This window comes from Bombus affinis, chromosome 1 (assembly GCF_024516045.1).
Source record: "Bombus affinis isolate iyBomAffi1 chromosome 1, iyBomAffi1.2, whole genome shotgun sequence".
Taxonomy (NCBI): Eukaryota; Metazoa; Arthropoda; class Insecta; order Hymenoptera; family Apidae; genus Bombus; species Bombus affinis.
Window position 1 is genome coordinate 4,547,189 of NC_066344.1, and position 17,976 is coordinate 4,565,164.

The 17,976-nt window shown below is 37.2% G+C and overlaps 2 protein-coding genes across 2 annotated transcripts; one reads left to right on the top strand and one right to left on the bottom strand.

Annotated features, from left to right (window-relative positions):
• The first annotated feature begins 14,122 nt into the window (after window positions 1-14,122).
• Window positions 14,123-16,364, top strand: LOC126921039 (pyridoxine/pyridoxamine 5'-phosphate oxidase). The gene is made up of 6 exons (XM_050732197.1): window positions 14,123-14,357; window positions 15,240-15,396; window positions 15,464-15,563; window positions 15,638-15,691; window positions 15,839-16,038; window positions 16,099-16,364. The coding sequence occupies exons 1-6, from the start codon at window positions 14,306-14,308 to the stop codon at window positions 16,262-16,264; spliced, it is 729 nt and encodes a 242-aa protein (XP_050588154.1). The 5' UTR covers window positions 14,123-14,305; the 3' UTR covers window positions 16,265-16,364.
• Window positions 16,266-17,915, bottom strand: LOC126921034 (histidine protein methyltransferase 1 homolog). Its single transcript, XM_050732184.1, has 6 exons — window positions 17,748-17,915; window positions 17,310-17,561; window positions 17,042-17,199; window positions 16,721-16,971; window positions 16,526-16,641; window positions 16,266-16,407 (listed from the first exon to the last, which is right to left on the bottom strand). Exons 1-6 carry the CDS (start codon window positions 17,785-17,787, stop codon window positions 16,361-16,363), a joined length of 864 nt encoding a protein of 287 aa, XP_050588141.1. The 5' UTR covers window positions 17,788-17,915; the 3' UTR covers window positions 16,266-16,360.
• Window positions 17,916-17,976: the final 61 nt, after the last annotated feature.

The window sequence follows — 17,976 nt, forward strand, 5'->3', positions numbered from 1 at the left end:
CATCACGATCGACATTCCTTGATCGTAACGTGATCACGAGAGCAACATTTCAATTACAGAAAAATATTTCAAAATTTTCTGTCGGGGTTCACCGCGAAGGGTAAAAGAGAACGAAGGAGAAATCGCTCGGGCGCAATAAGTCAAATCTTGTTTGCGAGTCGGTGCCTAGTTAGGACGACTGGCCGGGTCTGCGCGAGGGATTGATGAGGAAAGCTCGAAGAGGCAGTGACGGAGCGGACGAAGCGGTGTAGAAAGGGGACGCGAGAGCAAGAGGAGGACGAGCACCTTCCTCATCGACCGTATAATTAAACCGGGCGCTGATTAAAAAAGTTACCACGGCCGTAAGATCATTACAGGGGCCTCCGACTCCGACTCCCACCGAGCACCACCCTTCGCTCCCTAGCTCCTCTTTAGTCCTCACTTTCTCTCGCTCGCTTTCGACCCTTGGGGCTGTGAATTCTTTCCACTTGCTACACCCGCGACCGAGCCTGCGAATTCAGACAGTGAATTTCCGCGTCTTACCGTGATTTCTTCACGGTTAAACCGGTTCAATGGTGATGATTTCCTTTTAACGGAGTTGCATCGTTCGAATATTGCGTTTCAATCTTTTGAATCGAGGAGAATTTTGTATCGGTATCGTCATACGAGGCGAATTTTTCTACGAATGTTGCATATGTAATGAGTTGGAATATATGGCCCTTCATTTGGGAAGATGTAGACATTTTTTCAAACTTTATAAAATATTTTGTATATGAACGAGGAAAATATATGAATCGCGACGTATCGTGCAGTTCTTTTGATAATGCGTTATTGAAAATATCACGGAAGAAGAATTTTTCCAGAGATTGCGAAATATTTCTTGTTCGTATCTTACGCTGCTTCTGGAAACTATGTTGTATCCGAAATATAATGGAAACCATTGTATCCAATTTGAATTTAAAAACGTAAATTGAGTGGAATATATACGCCTGTAGGTACACTGATAGTAAGTAAGATGTACATATATGGAATATTGCAGAAAGAGAAGTTTTAAAATGAAAAATCGAAAAATATAGAAAATCCATGATTGACCATATGATATACTAAAGTTTTCTTTTAACTGTTTCTATATGAAATGTTGTAATAATTTATACCTTCATCAAATCTATCGTACTAAATTACTTTTTAATGTTCGAAGTGATTAGTACAATTCGCGATGTAACGATGACCGATACATTTTCGAAGCAGAAGTGTGACAAAGATTTTAATTTACTAAAAGTAATTATATTCATCCTAAAACCAAGCATTCTCCTCTTTCTCTATTTTTAATGAAAAATATAGCGGAAAGCTGTACACGCCCTTTGTTTGATTCTACTGGAAGGTCCATGCAGCTAAGCGTACAAAGTTTACGAGCGCTCTCCTCCGGGAGATTGTTCCTTTTAAAACAAAAGGAGGAACCAAAGAGAAATATGAAGAGTACTGAAAATATAGAACATTCGCAATCGTAAGAGTGATTTAACATTACCAACCAGCACTTTGATTACAGAAGAAGGAAGACGAGCTTCCTCGATTTTCACAATGATATTGCTGTGTATACTTGGCACATGATTCAAATGATTCAGCAGCTACAACTAAATATATCCAATCTTCTTCTCACAATCCGATCAATGCAATGAAATAATGTCTTATTTATATATTAATGTCTTATTTAATTTATAATCGTTCAAAAAATTATAAAAGGTTATAGACTTCGATGGAAGCATAAAAACATACATTTTTCTTGACCATTAGGTATCACTGACAGAGAACGAAAGAACTTCGTCAGATCATATAGGAACACCATGAAGAATAAAAATTATAGAAATCGTGGATAACCAGTGGATACATTTTTCCGCGAGAAGCCACCCCCACGGCTGCATGTATCTTTTCCGCCGGCAGGAACTTCCTTAAAATTCAATATAAGCCCCGCGGGCACCCCTGCGAGACCGGGTCGCCACCCCCCTCGTCGAACGAGTCCCTTCAGCCGATGGCGACGGGGCCTGGTTACCATGGCGATTCTTTTGCTTGACAGGTGGCTGCAGCCACCGCCAACCACCCTCCCCCAGCACCCTCCATCTCCTCCAGACTCGTTTGTTCTGCCTGCCACTGGTACGACGAACCAATCGCGCACAGCGAAAAAATATTCAATCACGCGTTAAGAACTCGAGGGTGGTGGTGTGGTGGTGGTGGTGGTGGTAGTGGTAGTGTTGGTTTTGCGAGTGTGGTGGTAGTAGTAGTGGCAGAGAATCGAATCACCCTCGAAACCCCCTCGTCTTCACCCCACCCTCCTTCTGTGTTCGACTGTGACCAGGGACGAAGGTCGATGGCGGTGGAGGTCGAACCGCCCCTGCCTACAGAGGAACGCCACCCCCTTCCCCAACTTCCAAGTACGATGGAATAATAAAATGCCTCAGATTACATATTCAAAATCAATGGCTCCATACCTTCGACGTACAAAAGGGTGGGTGGGATCTACCTCCCCCATCCCCCCGCCCAACCCCCGGGAGCCGCGAACCAAAAGAAAGAATGATAACGGACGATTTCGCGGCCGACATTTTAAGCAACCACACCCTCATTTGCAATTGTTGTCCCTGTTTTCAGTTTGCCTTTAAGATTCGCTTCTTTCAGATTATTCAGAATAATTGACTTGGTTCGTTCGGTTCTTTTACCAGGATTTTCTTTTTTATCGTAGATCTTGGTCGCGTCTTGCAACAATTTTCAAATATTTCTACACGGAATTGAACGATTTCTGAAGAAATATCTATTAACCGTAATCTTTAAACGCTTTGAAATAATAAATTGGATCTTTGCCATAGTTAGAAAGGAATCTGGAAATTTGATCTGTTAATGAAGCCGTTATGATTAATTAGTGAAACGATCTATTTCTGGCAGTACAGTAAAATATGATTTATTGTGAAATCATCTAATAATTAATACGAATATTTTAAATCGTGCTCGACATCGCTTTTCATATTCGATAAAGCAAGCTGTAGTTTTAGAGGAATTAAATTATCAAGATAAGTGTGATGAATTTGAGCGATCATCGAACAATAAGTGGATAAAACATTAATTAATCATAAAAATTAATAGAAGAATTTGGTAGAATCAATAATTTGTAATTTATTGAAATTTATTATTTATAATCGATTATTTTTTTAGATTTAGATTTTTTAATTTTCTATTATAGGTAGTTTCTATTATAATTAGTTTCAATATAATTCAAATTATTAAATTTATTAATTAAGTTTTGTATATCGAAAGTGATTTTTATTTATCTGAAAATTACGAAAATATTTTTTCACTAATTTTTTTACACGTTAATTTCGTGTACTTACCATTCATACCTTTTTCTCTTCACTTTTCCGTATCAAATTTTATCAAAAAAAATATGTAACCTTAAACCGAGGGTCACCCTTCGAATCTCGTCCTAATTAGCTGTAATTAGGCGCGAACTGGAATGGGCTGCAACTTTATAGAAGTCGAGGGGAAGAAAGTCGACCTGATCATTATGAGGTCTGAATTACGCGCGATAATTTCACAGACAATCGAAGAGGAAATGGCCGAGAGGATACTTCGCGAAAATTAATCAGCGACTAATTGATCCTGTAGAGATTAAGGTCATCGTCTTGAAATGGCGACCGAAAAGTTTTTAGCTAATTAAAATTAATTGGCGCAATGTTACTGAAAGAATCTCTCGAAATCGAATTCTCGTTCCGGTATTAAGAGAAAAAATTAAAAAACTACAAATCAAAGAAGTTCAATAATAATTTTACTTTTGGTAAGTATATATCAAAAAGACACTTATATTTGAAAAATACATATAAAATATTTTTTATTATTATGGAAGATGTGAAGAAAAATTTTTAAATAAAAATTTATTTTCTTTTTGCTTGTTAAAAGAATTTTCTCGATCGTCCCAAAATGATTGTCCTTCTCCAATGATCAATTTCGATTTTACATATTCCACGAATTTTATTGCAATGTTATAATCTTATTTATTCAATAAATATACGACAATACCGGTTACGTACAATATGTTAAAGAAAGAAATAATAATAAGCAATTATATCAGCTGGTACGAAATTACACAGAGTTGTTTCTTTGATGCTGATATATAAATACTATAATAAGAGAAAAATGTTAAACTTGTTAGACACTGAAAGTTTCTAAGCTATACGAAAAGATCGAAGTATTCTTTTACAAAGCAAACGACCAAAAAATAGAATAAAAATTCAATGAGAAATGTAATAACAATAATTTTAGAAAGACGAACCCTTTTGAACTTTCTACACCATCGAGAAGCAAGCAAAGACTCTACGCTGTTCAACAAATTTTCCAATCAAGTTTAACAACTCAGCAACTTTACATAGAATTTTGATTTCAACTAGTCAGATTTTATAAGATATATAATTACATAAAATTGTATGTTAACGAGTTACTCATTTTCTATTCGATTAATTTCGAAGCGAAGACTTATCTTTCTTCTTCACTAATTACATAATTGCTTAATCACTCAATATTCACACTCAAATAACAATGCAAAATTAGCAATCTTAGAAATCACCTCTAAGAAATCGACACGATACAACACAACACGGTACATGTTACAGGAACGCGATTTTCTAAATGAAGCGGACACTTTAAAGTCGTTAAATGAAACATTGGAAATCAATTTCCCTTGATTGTTCCACAGCCGTCTCTAGCAATTACTTTCCCCTGTCCCTTTCCCTCTCGTTTACCCTGCTCGTTACGACTTTCAAGAATGCAATGAACTCGTGACTCGTTTCCCGATTTTTACTATCTCTTCGGGGATAATTCAGAGACGTAATAACGTGGAGATATGATGGCCGGTCGTTTTGAAACTGGCCTCTTGCATTTTGCATGAACGTAGGACTGGTTCCAATGGCAAAGACCACCCTTTCGTCGACCACGTGGTGGGGTGAGCTCATGGACTCGGTCAGGTTTCACATGACCCTTTCAAGATTCCATACGAATTCGCTCTTATGGCAATTCATGGTACGAGAACTGGACCTTGCTCAGATGTATAACCTTACCTACCGAGAAGGTAACTTTAGGAAAGTAAGTATACTTGATTTCTTTATTCGAGAATTATCTTTTATTCGTCGCGTTCGTTAAGGAGGCACAGGTAATATCATGCGTGATATTTTAAGAAATATTTCCGTTAACATGTGAAATGTACTAGGTTTTTCTGTCGTTATATTATATTCTTATATCTTTTTGTACCATGAAAATTTTATTTTCACAACTTGCGTGAAATATGTACTATTTATCTTTAAATTAATATAAAACTACAACGGGTATTCGAGGAATACGTACATAGTATTTTAGGCAAAAATATATCTCCGATGATTGATGAACAGAAAATAATTTCACGATCAGTTAAATTCACGGAAGACTCTAAGTACTTACACGCTCGTCATTACATATAGAAAGTACGTACAAAGAAGGTAAAAACGTCACGAAGAAAAGAGGTTGAACAAAGCGTCAGGAAGACAAGTCACTCGAATCCGACCAGGAAAAACATTAAAATTAAAATTAAGTAAGTGAATTATTCTATCCATTCGCTATATATCGATATAGAAAAAACCACATAGATTTGTGTAAGGAAATTTTTCAAACTTAACGTCTCTACGAGATTATAATATCACAGTAATCATTTGGTCCCCAACTAAATAACTATACACAAACAATAAATAGGTCTTTGAAAAAATTCTTCAAACTTGATACCAGTATGGAACAGACTTAAACTCGCTGCAGATCGACGAGACAATGAAACTAATCATTTGATATTACGCTAAATTTCATTGGCAAAAAATATATTAACAAAAGGTGTTACCCAACATATCTAGATCTATATCGACTTATCGTTAGATGCTCACAAAGAATAATAACAGACCGGAGCTCGTACGAGGCGAAATCTTACGACCCAATGTAACGATCTTTGCGCTTCATCCTTACGGAACCGTCGTCGATGCAATGAGAATATGCGATAGACAAAAGCAACAGTGGTTTTTTTGGCAAGGCAGCTGTCGGACGCAAAACCAGAGGGGGACATTACTTAATAAACGTGCGCATCCGGGGTGCGGTCCGGTCGGCATTGTTTCAGAATCGGTAAATGGGTGCTTGGCAGCGGATGCGTGCGGCCAAAGGGTTAAGGATTAAGGGTTGAGAATCCTGGCTCGGACCCACAATGGACACCTGGACGGGTCCGCGGGAGCCCATAGCAAAAAAAATCCTCTTTCCAGTCGTCTCTGGACATCTGCCATCGATCGCCATTGCATTCGACCGTATATCGAGGGATATTGCGCCATGGACCACTGTCCATCATCATATAAGAACTTTAACGTACCTGCCATACCTATACCACTCCATTAATTCCCTGCGCTTTTCCTCATCCAGGAATATTTCCTTTCTTTTTTTCTTTCCTTTTTTTTCTTTTTTTTTTTTTTTTGAATTTATTCCCCGTTTCTCACGAGAATCTCGTCTGCGAGATTTTCGCAACAGCAGAGAGGCTAGAGAGGGTACTTCAACCAGACTACCGATACAGAGTTATGATAATTATTTCGCACAACCCTTGAGAACGAGATGCACGAACGAGAGAATCACTCGAGGACTTGTTTCCTTTTTTTCTTTCGCTTGAACCAGTACCACTCCCGGAGCTCTCGTGTCTCAGCGAAAACAATAACTTGCATAATAAGCAGGACGAATAAAGAGGAACCTGTTTCTCGGGTGCCGCGGACGAAGAGGGAGCGTACGGCAACGGAGATAGAAGAGACGAAAGAGACAGAGAGAGAAGAAACGATCCGAAGCTCGCTAAGAGGAACGGAGGAATTCTTTCTCTCGCGCCTTAGCCAGCCTGCCGTCTCACGAGTTATGATGATCTTTTTTTCGGCGCGCCAATACAGGTATATTGAAATTTCGAAGCGAAAGGACAAAACGACGCACTAATAACGTATGCACCGTGCAGCTGGCACCGTCGTTTTGTTCTTCTTGACGCTACAGGTTCTTGAATTTCACACACGCCGTGCCGCGGTTCGATGGGGTTGCTCTCCGCGACGGTTCTACTTTCTCTTTCTCACCCTCTTGTTTCTCGCCGAGCCGGGTAACCGCGCGCGCTCTTTCACTCGCTCGCGCGTTCACCATCTCTACTCTCCTCTGTCGTTCTTTCCCCGACCGAAGAACCCCCTCTATTGTTTTACCTAGCGAGACCAGTTTTTGTTTCACTCTGTCTCTCTCTCCATGGCTTATTATATGCGCTTTCTGGCGTTCGTGCACGGTCGATTGTGTTCGCACGGGCGAGCTTCGAACCTGATTCGCTCGCTCGCTCGCGGGCCACCAGGAGAAAGAGAAACCGTGAGGGTCGAAATGCGAATCCGGTCAAACGGCGAAGAGAGAACGATGGAAAAAAAGCGATACAATAAAAGGGGTTAAAGTTGATACAATTGAGCGAGAAACGACGACGTTGCACGCGTGATTTATTTTTACAGTCAGCCCTCCCCCCCGCGCGCCGTCCCTCGCCCAGCACCCGGCTATATCGGTCCCATTGTCTTTTCTCTCATGCACCGTTCGCCTGGCAGGCGAAAATACCTTCGCGATGACTTAAAAACTCGACACGCAAGCCTTTTTGTTCGGAAAGTTCGTTACGGCTAACGAATGTCGCGAAAAGGGAGAGACAGGAGGACTGGTTCCGCTGCGTATCGAACTGTTGCGTTTTTCTTACCGTTGTAAAGAACCGAGTTGATGATTATGCTCCTTGTGTCAAAGTCTTCTGCACTGCGAAAGTTTTTATAGTACAATCAGCCAAGGAGATTCTAACATAGTTTTACTTTTATAGCGAAACTTTTTGTTTGAAAAAGGAAGAGGTTTCGCGAACGTTTATGAGCTTATTCATAAAGCAAGCTCTTTCATTTTCTATGTTTTACTAGCGAGAGTAACACGAGAAACAATTTGCGTATTATCGACGTAGCTGTAAGAGCATAAAACGGTTCTTTCTAATCGTAATTGTAATCTAACTTTAACGAACAAAGTAAAAGAAAAATGTCTCCCAACTATGCGTTGTAAGTAGTGTTAATATCTGTTTGGTTTTGAATTTATCTCTATGTCCTTGAGGAAGCTAATGGTTCTCGAAAACCAATGGTCAAGATTTTAATATACTGCTTTTTCATGTACACTGCACCGCCATTTACGCGGACTTGTACAATCTACAACGCGGATACATATACTTCGTATAGCTCTGTTTCCTATGATGCGGTAGAGGATCTTCTCGTTATACAACCGATAGCCATATTTTTGGAAAAATGAATCATACAAAAGACATAGATATAGCGACATCTTCTTTCTTTACTTCAAAATTTAAAAAATAGTTCGTCGTAAGCCTTAAGTAAAAAATATTTAAGTGCCCTAAATTCGATAATTTTCTTATATAAATATAAAATTAAAATTAATTTTTAATTCTATATATCTTTATATATCTTTTAATTCTATATCTTCTCTTATCTTCTATATATCTTTTAATTCTCTATAAAAGTTCAATTCGTGAATTAGGACGGATTAATATAGAGAAACAAAAAACTTCACGAGCATATACTTTTCTATCAAATAATGACGATAGCATATACCTAGATCTGAATGAATAATTGTATGTACCATACACGGTTGTCGTAACTCGAAATTTAGTGGCACCGTACAGAACGCAACCATTAATCATCGGACCACGCACTGACACAACATCCCCTATACACCATTCCGACACGAGATGGCATGTGACGCCATAAATTGCTAAATTAAAAGGCCGAACGGCTATACAAAATAGTACCAGTGTGCTGTTTTTTACGGCCATGGAATGGTTCTGTTGTATTGTTTTTATATTTACTCATTTGCATCCGAATGATGTTCGCGTAATTAGCATAGAAAGAGCACAAGGTGTTACGGTTTAATTGCCTGAAAGGAATACTTTATATCTTTCTGTTTTATTGCAAACCCTATAAATATTGAAAAGTTAAAAGATCTAAAATGTTTGGTAATACGACGTTATTATTTTTAGAGGCAAATTAAAAACGTTTGGATTACCTCGATTTTACAAGAAAGAAAGTTACTTTTTTAATTCATCTTTCCATTGTGTTATACTGTATATATCGATCATCCATATCGATTGTACAAGATCGAATTGAGAGTAGATGCTCCATTTTAAAATGTAAGTATAAAATAAAAGTAGAAGAACATAATTAATTGTAACATAATTTTTCGAGTCTATTGCAAATCTTCGCTTAAAACCTAAAAATTGTACATAAACCCGTGAGATTTTATTGAATGGAATACACTTGCTAATCTGATGTAAAACAAAATATCTATCATTTGTAAGGACGCGTATTAAAATGGTTTTATAATATTTCTTGAACGTTCGTTAAAATCAAATAGGTTACTATTTTTGGATGACACTGTATATAATTTACTGAATCGAATTTTTATTCGATCTTGTCGCTGCCTACGTGACACACGGCTTTCCCAATAAAATTGCAATGTCACGTCAAAAATGACATACGACCGATAAAGTTTAATTCAAAAAATGTAATTTAAGATAACACCAAAAAAGGAATCTATCAATCAATCAAAGAGTCCTAAGCTTCTAGATTAAAAAATAAACGAAGACAAACTTCTCCTTTTCCATACAAATCTCTCTCTGTTAAATTCAATTTTTCCATCGAATACGCGAGTCGAATTCGTCAACGTTACTGCCCCCCCCCCCCCGCTCACCTCACCCTTAATAACGAAAGGAAAGAGAAAGAACACGTGGTGGAAAAAAGAAACATTTCACCGAGCGGGTGTATTTTATCCATCGAAATTTCTCGTCGTTCCCTTGCTCTCGTAATCCAGCGATCCAAGAGGGTCGGCACGTCTAACAAATCGGTTCGCGGCCATAAATTGAAATGCTAAAAGCGAAATTGGGTAGGAATTAGGAAAAACGCCACGAAATGGGACGATGATTACACGAAGGAAAGTTGCAAGGCGGAGGTGAACGAGAGAACGAGCGAGCGAGCGAGCGACGGTGAAGGTTGAAAGGGTCGAGGAGGTGGGTCGGACGAAGAGGTGGGCCCAGCGGCAAAGTCGGAATTCCCTTAGCTCGCGTTGAGGGGGTTGCGCTGGCCATCGGTAGTCTATGGTGGAACTGCGACTAGAACGAACGAGGGTGAAAGAAAAGAGTGGAGCAAGCGCGGGGGTTAAAATGGTGGGGGTAGCAGTATTGCTGCGTCTTACCGAAGGAAAAAGGGGGAGGCCGGCGTAGAAACGCGACGAGGAAAGGGAATGGTTACGGGGTTGCGATGGTGGAGGGTGCTCCGAGTGCCGCGTAAATAACTTCCATCTTCGAGGGTGCAACCACCCGCTTGCCTCCTCCTTCCCACCCCCTCCCCCTCCTCTTCTCCCTTCCTATCGGGGGGATGGACTCGCGGTACAGAAGGAGAGAAGGATAGGGGATGAAAAAACGTGGAAAAAGAAAGTCGAACCGAGAGTGAAGGGGGTGGGTGATCCAGAGGAGGGTAGTGATTCCGTTGGAAGAGGGAGACGTAAAATATTCTTAATGAGCAAAGACTTTCAAGTATTGACTCAAAATGGCGGCCGTCCTTTCAAGTCGGCTTGTTAAGCATTATTCCGCGCCCTGCCACCCCCCTTTCCTCTTCGCCCTTCGCTTTGTACGAATTCTCGTCCTCCCTCCTCTCGTATACTTCGTCCTCCTCGTGCGCACCGCTTGCTTAGCGTACCCGGATCCTACGCAAGGACACTAATCCGTGTCCCGAGCCCCTCTGTTCTCCGTAAGCTTTTGACCGAGGTACAGTGGCAAACAAGGGAAAGAAACGAAAGAAAGAAAGCCGCGAAAGAAAGGACGAGAAGCCTACGATGGTAGTCTCGCCGATCTTTTTGAGGTTTTTATTAGGTCGAAGAAGACAAGAAACCCGTCCTTTCCCTCGTTTTTCGCTAATGTCAAAGGAAACCAGCCACAATGGGCTCGTTCATCGCGGAAGAAACGGAAGTCCTTTTTGTTACAATATTTACAAGGGCCGAAGTCATGGCGCCGGAAACATTCAGACGATTCCACGAGCACCGATCCGTAAATACTAATTAAAGTTTTTGAATCGACGTTGAAAAGGATTGATGTTTCGATGTCCTGTTTAAAGAGTTCTGGAGGGTTTTTATACGTCTCGGTTGAGTAAACGTCGTAAATGATAGAACATGTATCTGAATATTAGTTTAATAACTTGAATCATTTTTATATTCATTTTCATATTGTATATTCTTTCCCGGTATTTATTTAGTTTGAAATATAAAATAAAATAGAAACATCTTTCGCATCCTCTTTGAAAGCTCAAAATTTAGATACCCATTTCCATATCCACTGTCCTTTCTCTTACATTTCGCGCTATTTTTACGTACAATTGCTCTCTCCGATAAAAAAGATGTAAACGTCACGAATTCAGTTCCAAGACTATTAAGAAATTCACTTGAATCACAATTTACTAAGAAAGAACTATCAGAGAATCGGCTTAGATTTTGGATCTTCGGCTTTTCGTCCTTACGCCGAGTGTCCAGTCCAATAACGAAATATTTTACGACCGATCTTAACGATTTATAGTCACACGATTCTTAATTCCGCTGACTACTGTCTTTCTTCTCACATTTATCTTACGTTCGTGTTACAATTTCCCTTTGCTAAAAAAATATAAATACGAATGCAAACATGCATGTAAAAACATAGATTCTAAAACAATGTAAAATATCTATCATCTTCTAACGGCAAAAAATATCAAGAAACCAACTTGAAACCTTCGACGAACATCCGATTCGTGTCGAAGTATTTTCCGATCAATCTGGATTTAATTCCTCTACCTACTGTTACGACTACTGTTTTACTTTTCACGTTCAACTTCTCCCTTGCCGAAAAAATGTAAGTAAATACCGCGACTTCGGTTCCATGAATATTCTAATGTCATTTTATGTATCAAAGAAGCAGCTTAAGAGGCTCGACGACCATCTAATCCGATGTCGAAATATTTCCCGACGAATTTCAACCATCGGCAGGCACGCGATCCTTAATTCTGTCGAGCGAAGAGACCGACGAAAGTCCCAAATTTTTTAAGACTCTCTCCCCGCTGAATGATGGCTATCCAGGCTTTTACAAAAAGGCTTTCGTACGAATGGATCGGGGAGTGGATTATTTAAGGGAGAGGGCCAGCAGCGTTGGGTGCTCGGCTCGAGGCTTGTTAGAACTTGGCTTTCGCTTTGAGCCTTCGTGCACCGTTTCGTCCTCCTCCTTCGCAAGAAGGGGGAGGGGAAGCCGGAATAAGGGTTAAAAATGTATAAGATAAGATAGAGAAGATCGGTGGTGGAAGAAAGAGAAAAAGAGGGCCAATAGCTCGGGGCCAAAGAAGACAGTGAAACGAAGAAGAACGTGAAACCGAGACAGAGAGAACTTTCATTATTGATCAAAGAAACTGAGTGTCGCTTCCCTACCCAAAAGCTTGTTCTATTCAACTTGCCTTCGGCTTTCCATTAAAAATACCGGCGTCATCCGCTTTTTGCGACGTCGTCGGCACGATCTCACCTTCCGATACTATTCGCGTGTCCTACCGGGCTCTCTCTCTCTCTCTCTCTCTCTTTCTTTCCCAGTTATTTATCGACTGGTGCCGCTTCCACGAATGCTTTAATTGTATTGTCAACAATCCCAATGCTTCAAACAGTTTATTACCTTCAAGAAGTTAATTAAGTCTCGTTGCGGTGTCTCGTGACTGCTAATAAAAACTTGGAACAAATACTTTATCCTGGCCTATTAGAAATGTAAAAGTTTCTTTTCTATGGATTCTACTTATATAAAAATTTAAATTATGCGTCGTATAAAAATGAAACTATGGATCGTATGGTGTTCCCAATGATATTTTGCTAATTTGGTAATTTAGTAATAACTGTATGAGGAAATGTTTCAGTAAATATTCCAAGTGACCTACTGCTTGTCTATAGAGAAAGTGGTGAAACATTTTTTAACTACAAGAACGTAAAACACAAGTTATTTTACGAAACATACGAGGATAATATATTATTGGTACAATCAATGAATTAATAATAAATATCAATTTCCTAAATTATATTGGAGAATTGAGAAATACCAATATGCAACAAATCATGTATTATACTCGATAGAAACATCATTATTTACATGATTTTTAGTAGTATAGGTATGTACCTAGAATATCCGATTTATACACCCATTATACAACCGTAGTACGAAAAACGTGAGGAGATGTAATGAAAATTATTACTTTTATATATTATTATATGTAATTAACAAATTATTGATTTTATCTTTTATTTTTATTATGAGATAAAACACAAAAGAAAACAAATCACTGTATACTATATACTATACTATACTATATACTATATCCTATATCCTTAAAATATGAAACTAGATTTTGATGTCATTTTACTTTCATCGTGACATAAACATTTAATTATGTTTTTCTCTTCGTACATTTGCATGTATTTGCCTCACATTATGTCTACGATAGTGTTCTTGAAAGGTCACAAAATGTGTTTTTAATAACGACATTTGATACCAGTAATGATTTTATATATCATCTAATAAAATTCTATAGTGTTGCATAAAGTATCTACCTGTACAACACACAGAAACTCGTCTTACCATAAAGTAAATGGCCGAATAATACAGTGCACTCTATCCTAAAAGTCCACAAGTTCTATGAACTGCCATTGTGTAGTTACCGGCACAGACCTTTTTCTATCACGGACAAAAACCATTGATATTGATTATCGACAACCTTTTTACCATAGACCATACAGTCAACTGTGATGATTAAACCATAAAACATAACGCGATTATATTATTCTTACATTTGTCTATCTCAGATAGAAAAGTATACATTTCTGTAAAACCGTAATGGTAAAGCTTTTGTAACGTGAAACAATAGCGATTATATCTCATTTTGGTGGAACTATTGGGTTGCCAATACCACCTAATGCAAAATCTGCATAGTTGCCAACCCAATAAATAGGACCTTCAGTAGTAGACCGCTAGAGACAGCACTGTACTGTGGAACAAAAACAATGTATATGAGCTCCGTTACTTCTCTGATATTATGTATATTTTCCACGGTTTGATAAGATTGTTCGATGTTATACTTATTCATAATCTGTTATTCTTAAGCTTACATTTTTCCAACACTTAGCGTATGAAGTGTCTCTAAGTAGCATCGGCATCATGTCATCTTCAAAACTTACTGCAGATGCGAAGTTCGGTGTTGACATCGGAGGTATAACTTTATCTTTTGTAATTATTATAAAAGTATATTTCGTATATTATAAAAGTAACTATTATTATAAAAGAGAATTTCTTTCTATTATCATTTACGTAACTTTTAAACGAAAGCCTCTCACGATTTTAAAGCAAACATTTTTTGGTAATTATTCACAATGCCCTCCTCGTCGATTTTAATAATTTTTGAATGCATTGTAGAAATCAGTATTTTGAAGTTTAATACTTTCGATAGTTTTCGGTAAAAATCTGTCGGACATAATAGTGAATTATAATAATTCTACGAATTATGTCTGCAGCGTATCAAGCACGTTGATTATCAAGCACTTCTCTGCTTACAAACGAAGATCGGACGAATTTAAAAACCTCATGGACATCTGATATTATTTTATCATTGATATTATTATTTTACAAAAAGAATAAATTTTTATTATTTCACACAAACGTAGCCGGCCGCTTTGCGACAACCAGATTAAAAATATTAGTCCAAACCCAAACGCAATACATCAATGTTATTCATTTTTAATTGAATTATAAAATATAGTACAGTCTCGTATATGCTCGCTCGACTCTCATTTACATATACTTTAAACAAAACATAAAAGTTAGGTTTCGATTATATCATTATACCTGCCCACTACAAGACTACCAAGAACCAATACTGACGCAAACACTACCACAGACGTATAATTATAGGCAGAATTCTCTATAATAGCGCTGATAACTTTCGTGAATATCTCGGAAACTAAAGCTAATCTACAGTTATATAGGAAAAAGTACAAAAAAAGTTCAAAACGTTGAGTTTTACAACGCATTAAAAAATCATCGAAATCGAAGTTGAAGGTAAACTTCTAAATATCTAATTACTTACTTCTTGTAGATATGCGAATTAGGTACAAAGGCAAAAACGAAACTTTTACGGAGGAACAACTTGTTAGCAAGGAGCCTATTGGTCAATTTAAAGCATGGTTCGAGGAAGCCTCCAAGGACCCGCAAATTTTCGAGCCAAACACCATGTATCTTGCCACAGCTACTAAGTAATACTGAATAAATCGCTTGGCATTGCCTATTATAAGATATTTCCTACAATATCGTTTTTTACAGAAATGGAATTCCGTCCATACGACCAGTGTTACTAAAACATTATGGTAACGATGGTTTCAAATTTTATACGAATTACGAAAGTAGAAAAGGTTGCGATATAGTAAGTACATTATATTTTCAATTTTCAACGGTTGTAACGATATGTATAAATACTATATTTAACAATTTTTTTAGGCTCAAAACTCAAATGTAGCGGCGTACTTCTATTGGCAATCTTTGAGACGAGGCGTAAGAGACATTATACCGATATACATTGGCTATAGGAAGAAATAAAATATTATCTTAAATTAACGTTTACAAATTATTAGCATATTATTATACTATTAAAGTAAGAAATTATGTTTAATGAAAATGTTGAACAAATTTTTTTATTAGGTGCGTATAGAAGGCAGAGCAGTAAAAACTTCTCCAGAAGACTCGGATGATTATTTCCAAACCCGACCATATGCGAGTCAAATAGGATCAATGTCTAGTAAACAAAGTAGTGTGATCGCGAGTAGAGAGACGCTTATTGTGAAAGAAAGAGAATTACTGGCGCAGTTCCCAGAGGGTCAAGTTAAAAGACCAGACTGCTGGTAATTCGATGAATTATTAAAAACGCATCATGTACGATAATAATCTAATCTAATTTTTAGGGGAGGGTATATCATTATTCCACATTCCGTAGAATTTTGGCAAGGTCAAAGCGATCGTTTACACGATAGAATTCGTTTCAGACGGCCTACGCCAAACGAAAAAATCGACGACGTATTACTCCATCGAGGAGATGACGGATGGGTTTATGAAAGATTATCTCCCTAGATAATAGAAGAAAAGATATTTTTTATTAAATAACATTTCTTGTTTTACAAATTACAAAAAGAATAATGCTTCTAGAATAATAAATTCTGAATCAACCTAAGATTGTTGCTTCCTTGTAATTTTTAGAATTTCTCTTTGTAATCCTAAAAATGTATATATATATATAATATACAAATATAATTACATATATTTTAAACTATATAAATAAACTATATATATAAATAAATTATATATATAATTATTGCTTGTTTAGAAAAATACCCTCTGTATTTCTCCACACTATCTCAACGTCAAAAATAGCATCTTCCTCTATTAGGTTCTGAAATTGCCACATTCCTCCACCGACACCGAAATAATAACTTTTACCGGCAATAAACCTAAGAATATCACGTGAGCCAATGTTATATTGTGTTCTGATAAAAGTCGAAACCAAGATTAGATAATAATTGTACTTGCCCAACGCCATTCGCTTTGAGCCTACGTTTGAAAACTTCATACAATTTTTTATGATTATCGGGGTCATAAATTGTTTCACTTGTGAAAATCAGATCGTATTCTACGAATTCATCCCCATTGTTAGAATCACGCAATTTTGTGAAGGATTCCCAATCACCGCAAAAAAATTGACACCTATTTAATACGCTCTCTCGATCCTCAAAATTCAATAGAACATTCGGGATCGTTACAGTTTTAATTACCTCTACATTCTGTAATGGTAATTAATCGTAAAATCAACTTTATAAGCCACATCATGAACATATCATGATAAATACGAACATAATCTTGAAAATGAACGATGGAATTTTTAAGAAGAGCAATAAGACCAATAATACCGGTACCGCATCCTAAGTCCAAAACAAATTTATCTTGAAATTCGATATTTTTTAATAAGTATTGGCCTAAATCGTAACTGCACTCCCAGATTTTTAAGCCACCTTTATACAAGAAATCGAACAATTCAACAATTTTTTACTGTCGTTAATGATGACGAAACTTTTTTAGAAAGTAAATGATATTGTTTTAAGGAAAATTAAATATAGTCTACCTTCGTATTTAGCGGGAATACGATCAGAATGTTGCGATTCTGCCTCTAAAATATTTGTACAATTATACTTTTGCAAATCGTGTAACGCCTTTTCATGTTGAATTAATTTTAATTTGCAATCCGGAAAAAACAGACATTCTCTGTAATCATTAGGTTCATATCGGTTCTCGATTTGCAATTCCAATTCCGATACCTCCACCTTTGAGGCAGGTATCCAATTGAGTGTTGATTTTTTAGTATCTTCACCTTTCACTAAAATAATAGTTCTATTCATTTCTTCTTCATAAACTTATTCTTTAAAACACTAATTCAACGAAAACTTGGATCGCGTTCAACAATTATATATATACGGAAGTATAACGCAAGCATAACCTCAAAAATAATTCTCGATGCTGAGAATTTTAATTAGTTATAGAGAAGTGAAATATATAAAAATACCTTCATCCTGTTTATTTTCCGAAAATCCGAATTTAAACATTTCCTATTTGATAGTTTTCCTGTCACGCTCTATTACAAAAAATCATTGAAAAATAAAATAATTGAAGACAGAAATCAAACCATAACCGTGTGTTTTTACCATTTTAGTGTCGTTACCAACGTTATCGACATAACGTAGAATAAGATAGCAATCACAGAGAATTACTTTCTTGTAATTGACCTTGATATA

What these genes read in the sequence shown, in the direction of transcription:
- LOC126921039 (XM_050732197.1), top strand. Translation starts at nt 14,306, where the DNA reads ATGTCATCTTCAAAACTTACTGCAGATGCGAAGTTCGGTGTTGACATC. An exon ending in TATCTTGCCACAGCTACTAA is followed by an intron (nt 15,397 to 15,463) that starts GTAATACTGAAT and finishes CGTTTTTTACAG; the next exon opens with AAATGGAATTCCGTCCATAC. An exon ending in GGCAATCTTTGAGACGAGGC is followed by an intron (nt 15,692 to 15,838) that starts GTAAGAGACATT and finishes TTTTTTTATTAG; the next exon opens with GTGCGTATAGAAGGCAGAGC.
- LOC126921034 (XM_050732184.1), bottom strand. Translation starts at nt 17,787, where the DNA reads ATGTTTAAATTCGGATTTTCGGAAAATAAACAGGATGAAG. An exon ending in GGAAAATAAACAGGATGAAG is followed by an intron (nt 17,562 to 17,747) that starts GTATTTTTATAT and finishes CTATTATTTTAG; the next exon opens with TGAAAGGTGAAGATACTAAA. An exon ending in AGTGTGGAGAAATACAGAGG is followed by an intron (nt 16,408 to 16,525) that starts GTATTTTTCTAA and finishes ATACATTTTTAG; the next exon opens with GATTACAAAGAGAAATTCTA.